Genomic DNA, 20,806 nt, shown 5'->3' on the forward strand with positions numbered 1-20,806 from the left:
AAAATATAAATGACGCAATAATAAATCATATACAAATTAGCCCAGTTCATATCCTCAAAATAAAATAATCAATACAAAATAATAATAACAAAATAAATAAAAATGAATTTTTGGAGGTAGTGCTCGGCAGATTGAATGCAAAATATTCATTTCTGGAAACTTTATCAACATATTTTGGTCCAATTATACCAAAAATAAAGAACCATTGGAATATTCGAAAAAAATAAGATTTCAACTCCCTCTGAAATGTTCACACTTCACAGTTCATATTTTCGAATGTGTATAACTGAAATTCATAAAATAACCGTCATTTTCTAGCCCAGAGCCTTCCTTGGAAACCATTATACCTTTTTGCATGACATTTACACGGAACTGCTGCAGTGTTAATCCTCTAAGCTCGAAAACTTCATCAATGGTTATAGTTCGACAGTTAAATAATTGAATTGAAAATATTTTCACCACAAAAACATTTTTTTTTAATGTTATAGAAGATATTGAATAGAAGTTACTTTTTTCAGTATAGAGTTTCAAAATAGTAATTTACGTAACAAGTCCAGAAAATAGGGTTTTTTTGTGGAATCCGATATTACGAACGATTGTTTTGATATTAGACAAGATATTTAGTAAAAGTTAGTTTTTTCAGTATATAGTTTCAAAAAAGTATTTTGTTTGTGGAATTCAATATGAATTCATTATCATTCAATATTCGAATGAGTAACATCAATATTCTCTGTCGCCAATTATCATCAAAGTTATAACCCAGACTCATTACGAAATTTAAACAATTTTGCTTATACCTATCGCTGGCAATTATTTGTTCGTCGGCGCATTTATCTTAATTTTCCAACTTTCAACGGTAGAGTCTAGTTACATATTTACGTTTGAAATATTTTACTTGAGGGAAAGTTATTATTTTAAGTGATTCAACAAGCATTTCATATTTTATGCTTTTTCGTTATTAAAAGCTATTCTGAAGTGCATTTCAAAACTAGTAAGATAAGAATAAATTTATCAATAATCCGCTAAATACATATTTATATATTTTTTGTTTTTGTTTGGGAAATATTTCGTTCAATACCTTCAAAATATTCAGCCCATGTTTCTTCAAATAAATTATTCGTGGTTATTGCATAAAAATGATAGAATTAATTATTTAGAGAATTGTTTTCCGAGTGTAATGTACGATGATATCCATTGTTTTGATCGATGAGCGGTAAAATGATACATGGATTTTTGATAAGTCAACGTTTTCAAGCAGTAGAAGAATTTTGATTACTTCAGATTCTTTCAGTTTATTGTAAATATTTTGAAGGTAACAAACAAATTAAATGGAATTTCAATGAATTATATCAAGATTGGCGATTTTCTGTTTGGCGTCGAACGTTATCTTCTTTTGAATCCCTTATCTGAGTCACATTTGTCACACAGAATGTAATGTTATGGCATTTATAAAATACTAGGTACAAGGAAGTGCACCTTTTCTGAAAAGGTATTGCATTTTGACAGTATTTAACGGACTGTTGCGCTGGATAGTCGAAAAGTTGTCTGCCAAAAATAACGGTCGTTCATAAACATAAGTCACCTGTTCGTGTTTGTGTCGGAGACCTACGTGTTTTGGTGTTTTCTTAAATATTTGTTTTTTTTTTTAATTTTATCGACGTGAAAGAAGAATGTTGACGAGTTTAGGTCAAGAATTAAACCAATTCAAAAAAAAATGTCAGAGCAGCTTCAGGAGGACGAAGAGATGTAAGTTTATCAGCTGATTTATTGAATTTTTGATTCGCTGCCAAAAATGAATTCAATTTCAAGACGCAATATGAATAGATTTCGAGCATTAACTGAAAAATAAACTTCAAAAAATGTGCAGGGTGTCCGTTGTCGACAATTTTTAATAAAGCTGACAAAATTCACATATCAGCAAATTCTGCGAATTAATTAAGTGATAACAGTTTCTTAGATTGATAGGTGTTCATAACCAATTCAGCAAATTTAAATATCAGTTGTATTAGGAATGATGCTTCGTTTGTTTTGATGAATTTGAGTTGTCCAAATTCATGATTCTCTGATAAACATTCTATCCATTTTTGATCCAAATCGCAAACAGTCTTATACCTAGTACTATGTATTTGCAGAAAATGAAAAAGGTTTTTTCGAAAAAAAAAAATATTCTGCAGAAATATTCAAAAAAATACAGTTCTCATCTCCACCTTTTTTCTTCATAAAAATCCCATTGAGTTTTTACCTAAGGTATGGCATATTCATGAAATTGTCATAAAAAATCTATCTAATGATGCAATAATATACTGGGTCTGCCATTTGAAATAAGAAAGTGGTAGTCTGTTTCCAGCATAACTGAAAGTTGTAGAGATCTGAAAATATTTTAGGGAGAAAGATCATTGTCTCAAACCTCAACATGCAAATTTTCAGCACAAAATTATGATTAATTTTCCATAAACGTCTAATAGGCCATCGCGGTGAAACACCCTGTATAAGACCAATTTTCAGTTTTACTTCATTAGAGGATTACAAAAAATGTATATAAACTGTATTATTCAGAATATTAAAGCACAACAGTTGTTGAACTTACGAATATTCCGATTAAAAAATCATCAGTGTTAACAATTGCGCGGTTACTCGTACCTGATTTTATCCCCAAATTGTGAATATTCAATTTTTGGTAATTTAACAAAGAAAGTTTAAGATTTGATCAACAACCAATCAATAACGACTGACAGTTCTATTTTTGAATATTTTCGAATTCAAAATTTGAAATTGTCGTTCAACAAAACTACCAGGTTATCTGTGGTTCGAAAAATACGGATAAAATTTACATTTACATCATAGAAAACGTCATGATTGTCTTAATAGAAATTCAATTATAAAATTTAAAGACCGCTTACTTCTTTATACCTTATCTCTATCATAATATTTATTTTTTTTACAGCATGCCAGAAAATTGTACAACAGCGGCTGTCGTCTTCGACCTCCTGTTTGACTCCTACCAATTCGCGACCATCGACGCCTAACAATCATTTTCACCAGAGGCATTTTGGACCCATCACCACACAATCAACTAATGGAATAGGACAATCACCTACGAGTAACATGTCGCCTAGTCATAATTACGCTTTAGGTCATAAGGTGAGTGTTTAAGAAGTCGAAATAATTTAGAATATCATATTATTTTCGTGCTTATACACTATATTCCTTACCTAACCTAACATAACCTAAATGTTTGCAACTTATAAGATTTTTGTATTTCAATATTTGTTTTAGGATTCTGCTAATATTCTTACGCTCGGAAATCGTCAACCGCACAATCTTTCATCGTCCACTCATCATTTGTACAGACAAACTGAAAAAGATCCGATATTCAGATCGTACGAAGAAAAGTGGAATTCATCATCCTCAACCCTTGGAAGCCATGGCTCCTCTCAAGGACTCGTGGTACAAACTGTACCAGCTGAGAATAATAACGTAACTAAATTCGCACCATCCCACACACTGGATAATGTACAGAACTCACAGAACAATACAAAAGACTCAAAAGGTAAATATACAGGGTCCTTATTTCTATTTCTGATCAGATTGAGAACCACTCAAAAAGAAAACCTAACATCTCCTTTTCTTTTGCAGATCTACCTACACCGAACTCAACCCCTACAACTTCAAGAAAAAGTCGACGAAGATCTAATCTGTTCACAACATCGAAGAAAGGGGATGAGAAATTGAAGAATGGAGGGGATTTCGGTAGCGGTAGAGCCATACCATTGAAACAGGGATACTTGTATAAGAAAAGTAGCAAACCCTTAAATAAAGATTGGAAAAAGAAGTATGTAACATTATGTGATGATGGTAGATTGACGTATCATCCTAGTCTTCATGACTACATGGATGATGTTCACAGCAAAGAAATTTCTTTGCAATATGTGACCGTTAAGGTTCCTGGACAGAAACCTAGGGGCTCCAGATCTATCATAACAGTTATAGGGGCCAATGGAAGTAACGGTATAAACGAAGGCATTGGTGGATTATCGATTGGTGGTAAGTGTATTTTAATGTTTTTAAATCATGACTTGAATAAAAAATAGGAAGAACAACTTATTATTATCAGCAACAAAATTTTTGTTGTGGTCTCCCTCCTCTCGGATTTGCACCCTTTTTTGCCTACCATATTTGTTTCACTGGTCTCTCCTACGAACTGCTCCAACGATTCTAACCGAAGTCATTCCTTGTCTCTTCATTTCTCTTTCAGTCCAATCTTGTCAGTCCCTTCACTCATCTCAAAAACTTCATCTCTACTACCTGTAATTCACTTTTACTTCTCCGTGATGTATTCACGAACACTGTCAACTCAAAAAATATTTTATAAACAATTGATTAAAAAATCGAAGTTACTTTTTTATTTATTACAAAGACTGCTCCAATGAAAATAGTAATCAATTGAGATATGGTGTTTTTTATTTCTAAATTTATTTTCTCTTGCAGCTAAAGATAAAGGTGTAACAGAAAGAGGCTTACTTAGTGCTTTAGACGTGATGAAAGATCCTAGTTCGAAATACTCCCAAGCAAGTGGAGATGAAGGTATGGTACTGTCAAACAGCAGTACTTTCTTGAATGGGGATGGTTTGAAAACGGAAACGCCAAATGTTAAGAAGAGGCACCGAAGAATGAAGAGTAGTGGAGTTAAAAATTCAGAATATGATGGTATGTGTCCGGATCTACTTATTCAATTCATTAATGTCACTGGTAAAGTTTCTTTTTTTTATTGATATAATATTTACAGATCCAGATGGCTATGAGTTCTACATAGTTTCGCTGGATAACAAACAGTGGCACTTTGAAGCTGCAAGTTCTGAAGAGAGAGACGAGTGGGTTGCTGCCATTGAGCAGCAGATCTTGAATTCCTTGCAACTGAGCGAATCTTCGCAGGTTAAAAAGCTAACCAGTAGCGTGGAAGCTGCTACGATATTGTCAATACGAACTAGGGTACCTGGAAATGGATGTTGTGTTGACTGTGATGCTCCAAGTAAGTTTTTTCAACAAAAATTTTTAGAATTTGATGGAGATAACCGACTAATAGAAGTTTTTCTATGAATGATTCGTTTAATTCATCATCATATTTATTTACAGATCCAGATTGGGCAAGTTTAAATTTGGGAGTCCTGATGTGTATAGAATGTTCCGGAGTCCATAGAAATTTAGGGTCCCATATATCCAGGGTCCGTTCACTTGATTTGGACAAGTGGCCGTAAGTATATTTCATGATTAGTCTAAACCCACTTTTTATAACTATTCATAAAATACTCTGCTCCAAAAAATTCATACATTTTATTCCAGAATGAAAAGATTATCAAAACGAATTGTATATAAATTTAAAAAACTTTTTATTTTCGGGATATCTCAATATTGAGCACAAGTAATATTTTCAAATTTTTTTCAGACCTGGCCATCTTAGTGTAATGTTAGCTATAGGAAACACACTAGCAAATTCAGTGTGGGAGTGCAATATTCAAGGGAGGTTGAAACCGAGTCCTAATTCCAGCCGGGAAGAGAAAGAACAGTGGATTAGATGGAAATATGAGAGTAAAGACTTCTTACCTCCACCTAGCAATACAATGCCCCTGGGCCAACAGCTCGTAGATGTCGTTTGTAGTGCTAACATAAAATCAATCATCCATGTTTTGGCACAAGCCAATACCGAACAGGTGAATTCTCATGTTTCCCCAAGAGATTTGAGGACACCTTTACATCTTGCTTGTGCAATGGGAAACTTGGCAGTGGCTCAACTATTGATCTGGGTTAGTATTTTATAATTATTGTTATAATTTATATTTAAGTGATCGTCCAACGAAATATTGACTTGTTATTACAAATTTAGTTCCGATGCTCTCATAAATACATTAGCATTTTTGAATGAATTTGCATTATGTTCATTTTTGATTTGATTCTCAAACTTATACAGAATTCTGACTATTGCGACTTAATGTCAAAACCCAAGAACCTTCTTTTGTATGTAGAACAACTTTTTGGTCCAATTGTGATCTCCCCCATTCTATGATCAACAGCTAACATAATGTCTATCATTACTTGAACTGATATTCTATAACATAACGTTAATTATCAAAATCTTCGAAAAATTACAAATCCTGACGTCTATCATCTGAAAATATCGAATATTATTTCTCATTTATATTTTTTTGGTAATTTCTCATTCTGCTATTCGGGTTGGAGATGATTCCAGAAAACAAAGATCGGTCCAGCTTTCTTTGAGTTGCAAGGACCATAACTGACCCAACTTCATTTTATACACAAAAATTATCAGTCATTTATTGGAATATTTTATATGAGGCAGCATATTAAAAGTAGTTGAAGTTTGTATCTATTTTATTTGAATTTAAATATCCATTTTCAGCATAATGCAAATGTTAAAAGCATAGATCAAGATGGGCGTACACCCTTAGCCTACGCTAGAGCTGCTCTGAGCATAGCAATTGCCAAGAACCAAACAAACAACACTGCAAATTCTGAAGCAAATGTATCAACTTGTAGAAGTCTGATTGAGCTCCTGATATCATATGGTTGTCCAGAACTATCCACATTTGTTCCTGGTAGTGGAACCCTTCCTCGCCGTAGAGGTAACCAAGCCATCCAACATTTAGAAAAATTACCTTCAAGCATCCTTTAGTGGGGAGAAGATAATAGTTTGAAGTTCTCTTTGTTAGTGAAAGATAATATGCCTGTTACAGTATAAAGATGGATTTTTGAACCAAGCATCTATAATGATAGTTTTGCTATAGATGCTGGCTTGAAAGGACGCCTATATGTTTGAGAAAAGAAGAAATCACTCTGACAGATGAAATTGACAATTTACTGATTCTATGTGTTCTGTGGGATAACCAATTTAGAGAAGTTTTTTCTGCTCGATTTAATGATCTTTATTATGAAGACCAGACAAGGTGTTCAATTAAACCCTACTTTTTAGAAAATTTTTCTGAAATGTTCAATATTCTTCAAGAACTACATAGGTAGATCAAAAATTCAAACATAGATTAATTCTGTCAGGATTCACCAGTTAATGTAGTGTAAATGGATAAATTCCTCATTATCTTCAATGGATGTCCAAGTTTTAAGGAATGCTTTCTGTTAACATTATTTTTTTTTGTGGACCTCCATTTGCCTTCTATTCTTGGACTGATTAGGAAAAAATTGAATTTGTATTAAGATTATTAGTGAAAATTCGAAACAATCAACACTACTTTGAAATATTTTCAAGTAGTGTATTGATACATCAAATAGTAACCTTTTTCGATAGTTGAAACATTTCATTTTTGCAAAATTAAAATTTGACTGCCTCTGATTGTGATAAAATTTGAATCTCGTATTCATTAGATTTAATTGAAGCATCAATGAGATAATCAGAGAATAAATGTGTATTTCAGTTTGAGTTAATCAATTATTCAGAGATAATCACTTTCGTGTTTTGTATGTATGTGTGGAAATCATACTAGTATATACTCTCTTCGTTTCATCATAACTTTTTTCTTCGAGAGTGCATCCTTAAAAATTCAATTTCAGAATGATTTTCATTTCCTTGTATTAGGAAGTTTATCACTTACAAACATGTGAAGTACATTTGAAAATCATTATCTATAAGATATTTTGATTCTGTTGGTAACCTTCATTTTCAAAAGATCTTGATAGTTATCTTTTCAGTGTTGACTCTTCATACAGTTTTGTGCAGATAATTTCCGATTATTTGATTTGAAACTTTCCTCTTTGATCAATTCCCTGGTTAAAATATACATGTATAGTGGCTTTTTATGATTATGCATATCCAATGACTATATTTTCAGAAAATTTCCAAAACTAGGGAAACTTTGTTTCCCATCGAAACTTAACAAAATTATTTGTGGTGCAATGTGACGTTTCTTCATTTCAAATTGAGTTTAATGTTTCTGCAATCTATTGAATTCCTATGTGCTATAAGATTATCTAGGGTCTAAGTTTGAACAGTGTGTTTTCAGATGATTTATAAATATAATACTTCACTTGATGCAATATAAATCTTGCAACTATGGCACGTACTTATTTTATACTTTGTATAGTGAACTCAATGTACTTATGTACGTAATATTATTTTGTTTCTTCAAAATGTGGATAAGAATAAGAGTCTAAAAATTTTTATTGACTAAAAAAATCTTTTATATGTCTATTTACACTATTCATATCTTGTAAATGATAGTGATTTATTTATTATATCTATTTGTATGAGTTGCAGTGTTTGTGTATAACCTCTTATTTGTCCATTCTGGAAATACTCATTTTGTTATTTTTTGTACATAACTTCGCCAAAGAAATTGTATCTTATATTGTTTTGTATATATAAGTCAGATTTTGTACAGAAATTATATATGTTGTTCTTCCTTACATAAAATGTTATTTGATTCTTTGATGCCATATTTATTAGTCAGACTTCTGACTTAACCTGATTCAACATCCTGGGAGGGGGAATAGTTTGTTTTATCCTTCAATTTTGTCTTGAAATCCTCCATAACACTTCTTTGATTTTGAGGAAATTGGAACCTTTTGTGGTGGCTTGCAAGTATATAGGATGGGGCCACATGGTGCGCAAAACTGGGAATGACATAGCTCGAGATATATAGGTTATTCATTTTAGGTATGAAACAACGTCACACCAAGTGAGATTTTAGTAATAACAAAAATCTTCCTGTTATTGCTTGAAGCGCTTACAAATCTGGGGATATTTGGGCATCCTACTGTTGCCATCAGGGTGAGTGTAGTTTATTAAGCAGGGGCCCCTCGGATTTAATAATTTGCTCTTGTAGTTTAATAACTACAAGAGGGGCTCATAACTAAAAATAGGAAAATCAATTTATCAGTCCATTACACCTACTCTTCCAACTCATGAGTGTACGTGATTTGTAGGTAAGAATCAGAAAATTGGGTTACGAAATGTTTATTGACAAGAAAAGTATGAAAGTAAGAGTAGAAATTCATTTACATTATAATTCTCTAATACAAAGATGTTACAATTATTCTAATCAACCATGAAATTTAAACTTTTCAAACTGCCCAGGCAACTCTGCCTACCCTATCACAAGTTGTTGATGTTGGTGCAAAAGAAAATCCTCCTACTCCCCCAATGACACTGACTCCACCACCCCTTTGCGTATCAGGGGGAGGTGGATGTCAATCAGGATCATATTTCCAATCTATTCTTAATAACGAAAAAACAGCAATGAATGTAAGTAGTGTCAAGGTTAATTGCAATATTGCTAAAATCAATAAATCGCTCAATTCATCATCTTCCACTGAATAGGTATCTACAACACATTGTTGATTACTTTTCCAACAAGAAATAACTTTAATGGATTTAAATAGGAGAAGTCCCATGAAGGAGCACGCCACTGCCCAAAGAAGTGTCAAAGGAACAGCTACTTTTACTGAAGGTCCAAGCAGTCGAAGTAAAGATCCTGGGTTGAAAGCTGAAGTGCGATATCCCCCAAATCCTCTGGTTGTATGGATACTTGCAGCTGTAAAAAGGAACATGTTATTTTCATCAGCTTTCAGAAAAATCACTGAAATATCATGAAGCTAACAAGTTAGAATAAATGGTATCAAACAGCAATTATAAGAGTAAAATAAAAATAAGTACAAATATCTTGGAGCATCTTTGGAGTGAACTCAACAAATATCAGTGTTGGTATTTAGGAAATTAGGAATTCCTAAAATGTGCTGGAGATATAGAAAGATCGAGCAGAGCGGTTCTTTCCCGAACAGATCGCTTATATTATTTCATAACAAAATTTAGACAAAATCCGACAAGGAGTTGCGTAATAAATATGGCCGTTCCAACATTTTCTTTTCCTTTTCCTATTTCAAAACTTTGAATTTGATTGAGATAAAATTTCGTACTACGACTATGAATAACAATTTCAAGCTTATTGCAAAATTTTATGTATTCACCAAAACCATAACAAATTAAAAAAATATCCCAATATGTCCGTGGACCGTGACCACAAAATCAATATATGGAGTTGAGATTTTGAATATTAATATCAAATATTAATAGTTTGGGCGGTTAAACCTCGACGGGTTAAACAGTCTGTTCAATATAACCTTTTTACAGTAAGTTCAATATTACATTATTTAGAGAATAGTGAACCGATTTTGAAAATATAAACTGATGAGTTGTGCACAGAACTTATATAAACTTTCAACTAACCAACACTCAACATCTCTAGGTAGAGATCAACCCCCAACATTTTTTTAATAGCTATTCAAAAAATGTTGGGGGTTGAACTCACCTTCATAGAGGTGGGACAGACTGTATAGCGCAACGTCAATAAATTCTAAAAAGAAGCTCCAATTAAATATCTAGTGTAAATATACATAACCCATTTATAATCAAAAAGAGCACACAAACACATATTTCAAGTTTCATTATCCTATAGGGATGTATAATTCCTGATATTTGAGAGTTTCCAGCGATGGAGTAGAAAAAAAACGGCCATGTAGCAGAGTTCCCCTTTTTGATTTTCCAACCGGGTAGTTTTGCTCTTAATGATTTCCACGTATTTTGCTCATTTTGCATCAGTTACATCGACGCTTATAACAGGCTTCCAGCAGCAATTATTCTGAGTTTGGAGTTAGGATTCGTTATAGTCACAGATGGAGGTAGAGAATCAAATGATGGTCCATTCGAGCGTACGTGTTCAAGAGACAGAGGCAAATTGCCATTGTTTATGATATATTAGGACTGAGAATTGACCAGAGATTGGTACGCCGATGTAGATTGTGCCATTCTCGATAATTTCGGTGTTGAAGTGAAATTTGACGATTTGCAGCGTTATTCGATACAAAATTCACAATGTAGTTTATTATTTTCTCCTGTCACTGAATACCCTATTTGAAAAAAAATAAGTATCTACTTAAAGCACAAACTCGAAGTCGGGAGATATTATACGCCCTCGTCGGCCTCGTCAACCATGCGCCAATTACAACCTTAGGGACTAAACAGAACTAAGTATACCGGGTGGTTCAAAAGTCTGGAAATGGTGAATTTATTTCGCACCTACAGGTGGAAAATCGGAATTCTGATACTAGGGTCTTTTCTTTAGTAATTTCGCCCGAGGAATCGAATGGGCCCATCAGATTTTGGACCCAAAAGGGCCTCATACGAGATATGATGCCCAACTTTGAAATTTCAAAAGCAAACCCATAATTTTATTGCAGATTCAGCGGGAAATTTTACATCCGAATTGGTTGAAAACAAAATATTTTTCATTCAGATCAGGATGCAATAATTCATATTCTGATACTGAGGTCCTTTGTAATTTTTCTCGTCGAATCGATTGAGCCCATCAGATTTTAGGTTCAAACAGGCCTTTTTCGAGATAAGAGAAACAACTTTGAAATCTGCTATAAAAAAGATGGGTTTGCATTTGAAATTTCAAAGTTGGGCCTCTTATCTCGTATAAGGTCCGTTTGAACCCAAAATCTGATGGGCTATAAATCGATTCAACGAGAAAAATTACGAAGGACTTCAGTCTCAGAACATGAATTTTTGCATCCCGATCTGAATGAACGCTTCCGGATTTTTGGACAAAAAACGCTGCATAAGGTCCAAAAAAGAACGAAAAAAAATCTTGGTTTCAACCAATTCGCGGATGTAAAATCTCCCGCTGAATCCGAATCTGCAGTAAAAAAGATGGGTTTGCTTTTGAAATTTCAATTTTGGGCCTCATATGACGTATAAAGCCCTTTTGGGTCCAAAATCTGATGGGCCCATTCGATTCCTCGGGTGAAATTACTAAAGACCCCTGTATCAGAATTCCGATTTTCCACCCGTGCCCAAAATAAATTCACCGTTTCCAGACTTTTGAAACACCCGGTATATCCAAGGTTTTTTCGATCAGCGCAAGATTAAAAGACAGTTCAAAAGCTCCCAACTTCCCATCAGCGTTTTCTTCTTTTTTTTTTTTTGATATTCTGCTTGAATGTTCTATGATTTTTATGACTCGATTAATACGAAATTTTCAATTTTTTTCGGATATATGTAAAATAATCACTTGAAGTTCTACAAGGGCGCAATAAGCGTATTATTAATGACGAACCCTCACAAGAAAAGTTAGTGCTTATCTCGAATTTTCAATATTAATATACCTTATATATTTACAAGTGGAGATATTCTGTGATGAAGAAAAAATGAATCAAGATATTAAATTTATACTGTTTTCATATTCGACAACAGCTTGCATTCTCCCTTATCATTGAAAGTAATCCCCCAGTTAGAGAATTAATTTTCTGATAAAGCGTGTTGTTCCACGATTCCATTTAGGGAAAACAATGAATATTGCTGTACTTCAGGTGGTATAATGACACAATAACAAAGCTTACCTTGAACACATCGCATTACCCAACTCGCAGAAGTTCTTTGACGCGCAACAGAAACAACATCGAGCGTATATGTTGTTACGGAATTGTATTGCAGCTGAAACAGCGGAACCTAAATATTTTCATTCATATAAATCGTTTCCGAGTGTACTAAAGTTAAAGGGAGAATTGTGTTCACTTTTGCGATGGAGAAAACGCATTTTTGGTCTTCTGTCTGTCAGTCCGCAACTCTTAAGAACTGAAATTTCTAAACCAATTTCAATGAAAATTGGAACGGATATTGTCTATTCTTCTCCTTTTTTTATTTTTCGGAAGTACATACTAACAAATGGAGGCATTACTTGATTAAGACTCGTGTCGAACGCAACAAGAATTGGCCGGATCATTGGGAGTAACGCACCAAGCCATTTCAAAACGCCTGAAAGTCATAGGAATGATTCAAAAACCAGGAAATTGGGTGCCGTATGAGTTGAAGCCGAGAGATGTTGAACTGCTTTTTTTGCTTATAAACAGGTGCTTGGGAGGAAAAGACGGAAGAGATTTCTGCATCGCATTGTGACTGGAGACGAAAAATGGGTTCAGAAAATCATGGGGATTTCCGGCTATGCTTTCACGTCGACGGCCGAACTGAATATTCACGTTTTCAAGGTCATGCCCAGTATTTGGTGGGACCAGCTCAGCGTAGTATATTATGAGTTGTTAAAACCGACTGAAACAATCACGTGCGATCGTTATCGAATGCAATTAATGCGTTTTAACCGATGATTGAAAGACAAACGGTCGCAATAGAACGAGAGACACGATAAAGTGATTTTACAGCATGCTAATGATCGATCCCATGTTGCGAAAGCGGTCAAGACATATTTGGAAATGTTGAATTGGGAAGTCCTACCCCACCCACCGTATTCTCCAGACGTTGCTCCCTCATACTATCACTTGTTTCGATCAATGGCACATGGCCTGGCTTACCAGCACTTCCGATTTTGTGATGAAGTGAAAAAATTGGATCGAATCGTAGATTGCTTCAAAAGATGACCAGTTTTTTCAACGTAAGTAGTGGCCAGCGATGGACAATACTTCAAATCATAAATGTATAACCAGTTTTTTACAATGCAGCCTCGGATTTCGGAAAAACGGCGGAAGCAAAGTTGTACGCCTATGTAATATAGTGCTAAAAGACCAAAAATGACCTCACTCGCCATCAATCAATAATAAATTTGACTTTTGGGAAATTTAAAAGACGAGTTGATTTTTCATTATTCGACAGAGTTCAAAGAAATTTCCGATGTTGAAGTTTCGTTAGTTCTGATCAACTTTTGACCTTCCTTTGGTACACGACGACCTTTCATCACAAAGATGCAAATTGAAAAAGTCGAGGATGATTCGGAAGTAAATGAGTCAAACAGAAACATGAATGAATCCCCTTTGAATATGCAGAAGGTAAAAGATAAAGGCTTCATTAAGATGTGGAAGCGTTTAGCATGAGTGGTATCCCGGATCTTTTGAGGCATAGCTGAATAGGCCTCGGTCCTTCGTTCGTAGCTTTTCACTCTGCATTTTCCCTGTTTAATAAAGCATCTCCCTGCCAGAATTGAATTAAAACGTTTGAAAACGGAATTCGTCCGCTTCGATCAAAACAGCGCTTCAATATTGACTTCTAGATACAATTCTGCAACTTGATGCTGAATACAAGTTCAGTTCTTTGTGACAGCTTTTACATGATGACTATGGTGTGGAATTCAAAGACAAGTTGTTCATAAATGAAAACTATAAAACTGCATTAACCACGATATCCACACATATTAAAAAAAAAATAGAATATATTTCCATAAATCACCTATGCCAAAGGTATTTCTGAAAAATAAATATGATTTCAGAACTTCTCTCAAAACAAACCTCAACAAATTCATTGAAACCAAAAAAGATACAACATTAAAAGAATAATAAATCAGGATAATAAAGATTGCCAAAAAGTATTTATTGGACAAACAGAGAGATCTTTTTAAGTTAGAATCAATTAACATCTAAAGAAATTCCTTAACAGCAAGAATAATTTTTTTCAATCTATATTCATCATCGATTTCATTCGAAAGAGACAATTTAAATGCAGAAAATCCTTCATCAATAAGCATAAAAGCATATTTTGAAATAAGAAAAATCCGACCTTAAAAGCATGCATTTTTATTATCAAAGATGAAATTCTATTTTTAATAAAAATTAAGATATCCCAAGTTGTAAAAGGTACTTCGGATCGTTCGGCAATATTATAGAAATACACAAACCTACTTCCATTTTGCTTGATAACTTCAACTCCCGGGAATAGATGTAATTTCATTTTTCACTGAAAAGTTAATTTATATAAGTGCTATTAGAGTGAGATGGTTTTACTCAGCACTCTCAGCGAGGGTTTAATATTGGATTCAGTAGGAGAGTTAATCAATTCCTATCGATTTCAATTTCAAATGGTATTCGACTTTATGTAGAGATTTATCTTATTTCAAGAACACGAGAAAACCATCCATAACTGAAGTTCAAAATATAGCCAATGCTTCGTCTATATATTCAGAATTGTTGAACAGTTCTTACAGTGATTGCAATTTTTTGTTGTATTATTTATATTATTCTTATTTATATTATTATATTATTTTATTTTTGTTTTTATTAATTCAACAAAGTGTTGCTGTTAATTTCCAATATTCTCTTTGCCCCTACAAATCATCTTTTGCTACAACTGCTATGTAAAGAAGCATATTCTTCATAGCTTACTCAATTTCAAAATTATGTATTGCTCATACTGTGAGAAATATTCTACAAATTGGGCTTTTGAGAAGTCGTTTCTATGGAAACGCAAATAATGAACAGATAGTGTCAATGAAGGCCATTTTGAATTGAATTAGGTACATTACTTGAATTATTTTGTGCAGTTGTAGGAAATAGTATAGTGTGCAACATGTAGAGAAAGTCCTTTTCTCACGAATGTGGAAGTTTGTGACACTAGCCTGAAAGACTAGTGCCGCCAACACACGAGTGAGAAAAGAACTTTCTCCACATTAGGTACTTTACTTGAATTATTTAAATTTGTGCGGTTGTAGGAAATAGTATAGTCTGCAACATGTGGGAAAGTCCTTTTCTCACTCGTGTGTTTGCAGCACTCACCTTTCAGGCTAGTGCCACAAACTTCCACACTCGTGAGAAAAGGACTTTCTTTGGAAAATTTCATGAAAAGGATATATGTATATTATGCCTTGGCGGCCATTTGGTCGTTTTCCATCGTTATTCTCATATTTTCCTCTTCGCAAAAGAATAATCATCCATTGATTTCTCTCAAAATTTTTTTCAATATCCAAATGAAAACTCTTATTGAAAAACCTTTTATAAGTATGAAAAATCTGGAAAATTGCATTAGGAATTTTAACGCTTACTGTTTCCTGGAACAAGCAGCGTTAAAAGATGAATTTTCAAAACAATATGAAATTATCTCATACATTCATATTGCGAAATACATGCAAACACAGTTATTCAAAAGTTTCGGTGTTCTCTGGGAGGTTTCCATTAGGAACGTCAGATATCCACAGCATCTGCATAAATGATGGATGATGCAAAAATAATTGTGGTATCAGAGAGCTTCCTGTTGAACTCTACGTCATCATAGTAACGTCTCTGCTGAATACGTCGAATATTCATGAGCTTTTCCTTTCGAATCGTGCGACCATATTTGAATATTATATAAATTCATATTCTGTCTTCGATGAACTAGGGTAGGGTATCAAGGCTCTCTGGAAAATTAAACCTCCTGAATTCTGAATTCCAAGAATGATGGAGATGGTTTGTTGAATATACAGGGTGTCCCGGATACCATGCCATCATAGAAGACTCGTATCAAAAGGTTTGAATCTTCTGAGTTCTTTCGTTTGAGATATACAGGGTGATGTTCATCTTATGAGTGAAATTTCACTGTTCAATAACTCTTTAACTAATCGATCGAATAAATTGAAATTATTTAGTTTTTGTCACCCTTTACTATCGTCTTCCTTCAATATTTCTGAAAACGAATTAATTAGATTCGGAATAGGAAAATTATGATTTTTTTCGTAACCATACAGAATTAGTTCATGATAAAAATTCAAAATCTCTGCTTGGCATCGTCTTACAGGGTGATCAATAAACATTTCCTTTGGAGTAAAATTTCATAATTCAATAAATCTTGAACTTATTGGTATAATTATTTCCATATTGGAGACCATATATTTAACTTTATAGAGTTTTTTGTCCCCAATACCGTAATTGGTGCTTAAAAGTTTTTTACTTCACGAGGACCACTGTCCTCGTTCATTTTGAGGACCGCCTTTTTCAATTATTTTAAATATTCAACGAGATGAGAAAAATAAAAAAAAATTAAATAACATGTTTTTCACAGTAAAATATCAAGAGGATATACTTTAAATGGAAATTCAAAGTTCTGAATGTATCCCACTGGACACGAAATAGTCCCTTGGAACATATAAAATATATCAGAAACCAGCACAGCGCGCAAAGGTTCATTTATATTGATTTTATTCACTATTGTTTTTGCTGATTTGAAAAATTCATATTGTTCGGAGTAGTAAATGTTCCGTTGGTGAGAACCTGCAATATCTCCAATATCTGAATATATATTTGGACATTTGGCACGTACAATTCCCCAACCATTTCATATCTATCGGTGGGATTTACCTTTTTATGATACAATAAATATTGGATGTAGAGAAATGGGGATGAATTCATTATTCTGCATGAAGTTTTGTTCATTCAATCTCAATAGTAGGTATATTACATTTTTTTGATTTATCAATAGGAAATTTATAAAAAAATTTGATATAATATAACGTGTAAAAGTACTAGGAATCGATGAATAAAACACGAAATAAGTAGGTATTATTAACATACCACTATCAAGCCCCTTTCCAACAATATAATTACTTCCATGAATTAATAAAAAAAAATAACCAAAATATTTTTAAAGGAATATTTTTACGAATTCTCTTTTAAGTCATCTATCCACTTAAAATAAAAGCTTCAAACGATGATTTCAGTTCGGGAACAGAAAAAATCAACCGATATCGTATCAGGGATGTTCACTTGTTCTCCAAAAGATATCAATAAAGTAATTTATTGACGATATGATAAGTATTTGTCAAAAGTAGGAATTAAATTATAGTGGAAAGCTTCGTACATAAAATTCTTCAAAAAGCGCTGACTCAGGAGCTTTTGAGCTTTCGTCCTTCATGCTCCTATTACTCCCTAGGAGAACTCCTCAAATTCGCCATGAACATTTCAACGATTATTTCACATATACAAAATGAATTTTAACCTTGTTTGAACTATTGTTAAGTTACATTTTTGGTAATTTTCCTGATACTCTGCTTGACTTTTTTTATGGTTCTGGTGACACGAAGCAATTGAAATATTGGAAGCTTTACATTGTTGTTATAGATATAGAGCATCAACATCCAAAATTTTAACTGGGTCGGATATGTTTTCAGTGGAATATTAGGTTTTCTGTTGATATCTTGCTCTTACATCGATCAAGCTATAACAGATGGCGGGTGTCACTGAAATATTGAGTTTTTTCGGATTTTCTCGAATTCTGTTTACGTGACTAACATAAGATTTGGAAAGAGGCTCAGAATTTCGGGCAATAAACTCTGAAAAACCATATTTCTAACTTTATATTCAAAGAGCTATATGACTAATATTGATGTAAATGTATCATCTCGATGATTTTTTGTTAATCTATTCATTTATTTATTAATGTACGTATTTATTAATTTATATATCTATTCATACATTTATTACACATATATATTAATACATAGAATTTCGCTCTTCCCATATCATTTCGAACAAGAGTTTTCAGAGAGCTTTCCGCCTATCCCTTGAACTTTCATTATTATCACATCAGTTTTAGCGAGTTAGTCAATAGGACCATTAACTCTACATAAAGAAACAATGGGGGGTTAGTTTGTTATCGTTCTCTTAATTGATCTATGGGCTTTTAGAATTGCCTTCATTCCGTGAAGATTATTCCCTCGAGTTATACAGAGATGTAAGTTTCATATTCTCTGTTAATGCATGGATTCTGTTAGAAAACCACTACTTCAAGGTTCCATCTATCTAGATAATTCTTGTTATTTTGAAATTAGATTCAATAGTATATAAAAGTGTTTTTCAGTTGTAATAGTAATGAAAAGAGTAAGGTATAATTTATTTTATGCGAATGATCCTCAGCATTTACCTCAAATAAAATGTTTTTTTTTCCAAAAGCGTCTTATTGAAAAATTTAGAAGAGCACTGACACGAAGTAGCACACTTGTTCGAATTCAGTTTCATGTATTTCAAGAAATTTCGGAAAAGGAAAAAGAATAAAATATTGGTTAAGTCGGAAAATAACAATAGGAAACTTTCAGAAATAAATTTGACATAACAGATCAATTACTTGGATATCGAAGCGTCATTCGGTCAACTGCAATCTCTTGCGGAAAAGTCGAGAGCGGAAAAGGCACTTTCCACATGAGTAAGAAACAATATTTTTCCTACTAGCGTAAATGAAACACTTTCACGGAGAGTTTTCGTCTTGATACCGATTGGCGTTATAAGAAATTATATTTGTGCGCTCAACCGCATAGATAAACGTTTGAATTTTGTGTAAGATGTCTAAAAACATTGTCAAATTTTGAATGCAATGACATTCGACCAAATTGAAAATATTAGTTTTAGTTCGTGGCGGCGCCGCAATGTCATACTTGTCTTTTCCGTTGATTTTGATTGGATACATTAATTAAAACCCGCTACTAACCAATCAAAAGCGATGTGTAATCGAGTATGATCGTGCAAAGTCGTGAAACAAAACACGAAACGTTTACTGGAATGAATTCAAATATTTGTAATAGAGAGAGAGAGAGTTTATTGGTATTTCAATTACAAGAATTACTTCCATATATCATAACTATAATGAAAGAAATACATATAGGTACATAATGGCACAAAACTCGTAAATAATAAATAACAAGAATCTTAATTTGTTGATAGCGCTACCTACAGTTGACATAACGAAGCTTAACTAATATTCTCAAAATTGGCAAAACAAAAGCTAATCAGTTCATACACCTGGTTTTTAGACATCTTAATTTTGTGATTGGCACATAGTGACATGTCAAAATTTTATGATTAATGCGACTCTTTAATATTTGCTTGCGGAAAAAACCCTTGCTATTCACTTTCCGCCCGCATATGCATGCGAAAACTTTTTTCCATAAAAGTTCTGCCTCTAGTATAACTATTAAATTACTCAAGTGTATCTCCAGAAACACTGGAATTCCTCGCCAATTTTGAAGGGTCTACTCAGGGGAGAAGCTCTCAGAATTCAGCTCCTCTTCAACTTCACCTGGTTTAATACGTGTTTCCACTGAAAATTTATTATGAAATTAACATCTCTAAACTTTCAACTCATCAAGTTATCGGGGTGGGATGAAGAGCTACCATAAGGAACTTTCCGCTTGATTTAGGCTCTTGTCCTAGTTTGTAATCTGGAGGGATGTCAAAACCACAGCTTGAGGATCATCCTGGATGAATTTGCAACGTGTTCGATAACCGATAAGCAGAATCTTCCATGAAGACTTTCGTGGAGATATTATTAAGTCGTACTACTCGTATATTGAGCATATTTCTCTTTTTTGAATCATTGTTATTTTGAAGCTTTCTCTATCATACAATCACTTCAAAAATATTACAAGGAAATGATAAATGAAACACAAAATGTAGATAATATTCATCCCTCAGGTTTTCTTTTTGTATAAGGACTGGAACGTCTCTACTATACTATCTCCCATTTCCTACTGTTATCTAATTGGGAGACTTTTCTCCCATCTATATGTCACTATTTTCTACTATTTGGTTCTTTGAAAGAGCTATTTCCTCTTATCTGTCTTTCATATTCCGATTTGTATTACCTTTCTTAATTCCCTATTCTCATGCTCTTTCAGCGTATCTATTGTCTCCTTTCTTTGTTTGTTGACTATTTCCCCAATAGTTTCTATTTTCAATTCTTCTCTGATTTGTTGGTTGGTTATATACAATAGGGCGCCAACCGCTGTTCTGATTACTGTATTTAGTGAGCTTTGCAACTGATCTTTCTCATTGCCTTTCGTATTATACCAGGTTACTTCTGCATACGTAATGCTTGGTATTAGCACTATTTTTATTATCTTCAGCTTGTTTTCTGAGGAAAGCTTACTTTTTGGGTTGGGCATCGGGTAAAGTCTCCCCTGCCTTGCCTCTTTTCTTCTATTTGTTAAAGTTCATTCTTTCATCTGGAATAACTCCCAGAAGTCCCAGATATTCTGCTTTC

General features: G+C 33.5%; 2 protein-coding genes across 4 annotated transcripts in view; one reads left to right on the forward strand and one right to left on the reverse strand.

The window, feature by feature from the left end:
• The window catches only part of LOC123676204 (centaurin-gamma-1A), a 53,391-nt gene extending 44,938 nt beyond the window's left edge, over nt 1-8,453 (forward strand). For all 3 annotated transcript variants that reach the window (XM_045611954.1, XM_045611956.1, XM_045611957.1), the window contains 8 exons: nt 2,945-3,141; nt 3,277-3,550; nt 3,637-4,044; nt 4,489-4,707; nt 4,787-5,029; nt 5,134-5,251; nt 5,444-5,801; nt 6,416-8,453. In XM_045611954.1, the coding sequence (XP_045467910.1) occupies nt 2,945-3,141; nt 3,277-3,550; nt 3,637-4,044; nt 4,489-4,707; nt 4,787-5,029; nt 5,134-5,251; nt 5,444-5,801; nt 6,416-6,688 (2,090 nt within the window). In that variant the 3' untranslated portion in view covers nt 6,689-8,453. The remainder of the gene's footprint in view (nt 1-2,944; nt 3,142-3,276; nt 3,551-3,636; nt 4,045-4,488; nt 4,708-4,786; nt 5,030-5,133; nt 5,252-5,443; nt 5,802-6,415) is intronic.
• Nucleotides 8,454-8,964: 511 nt separating this feature from the next.
• Nucleotides 8,965-20,806, reverse strand: part of LOC123676225 — a 70,349-nt gene continuing 58,507 nt past the window's right edge. Inside the window, exon 4 of the mRNA XM_045612002.1 lies at nt 8,965-9,557. Within this exon, the coding sequence (XP_045467958.1) occupies nt 9,214-9,557 (344 nt within the window). The 3' untranslated portion in view covers nt 8,965-9,213. The remainder of the gene's footprint in view (nt 9,558-20,806) is intronic.

This window comes from Harmonia axyridis, chromosome 3, assembly GCF_914767665.1.
Source record: "Harmonia axyridis chromosome 3, icHarAxyr1.1, whole genome shotgun sequence".
In the NCBI taxonomy this organism is placed as follows: domain Eukaryota; kingdom Metazoa; phylum Arthropoda; class Insecta; order Coleoptera; family Coccinellidae; genus Harmonia; species Harmonia axyridis.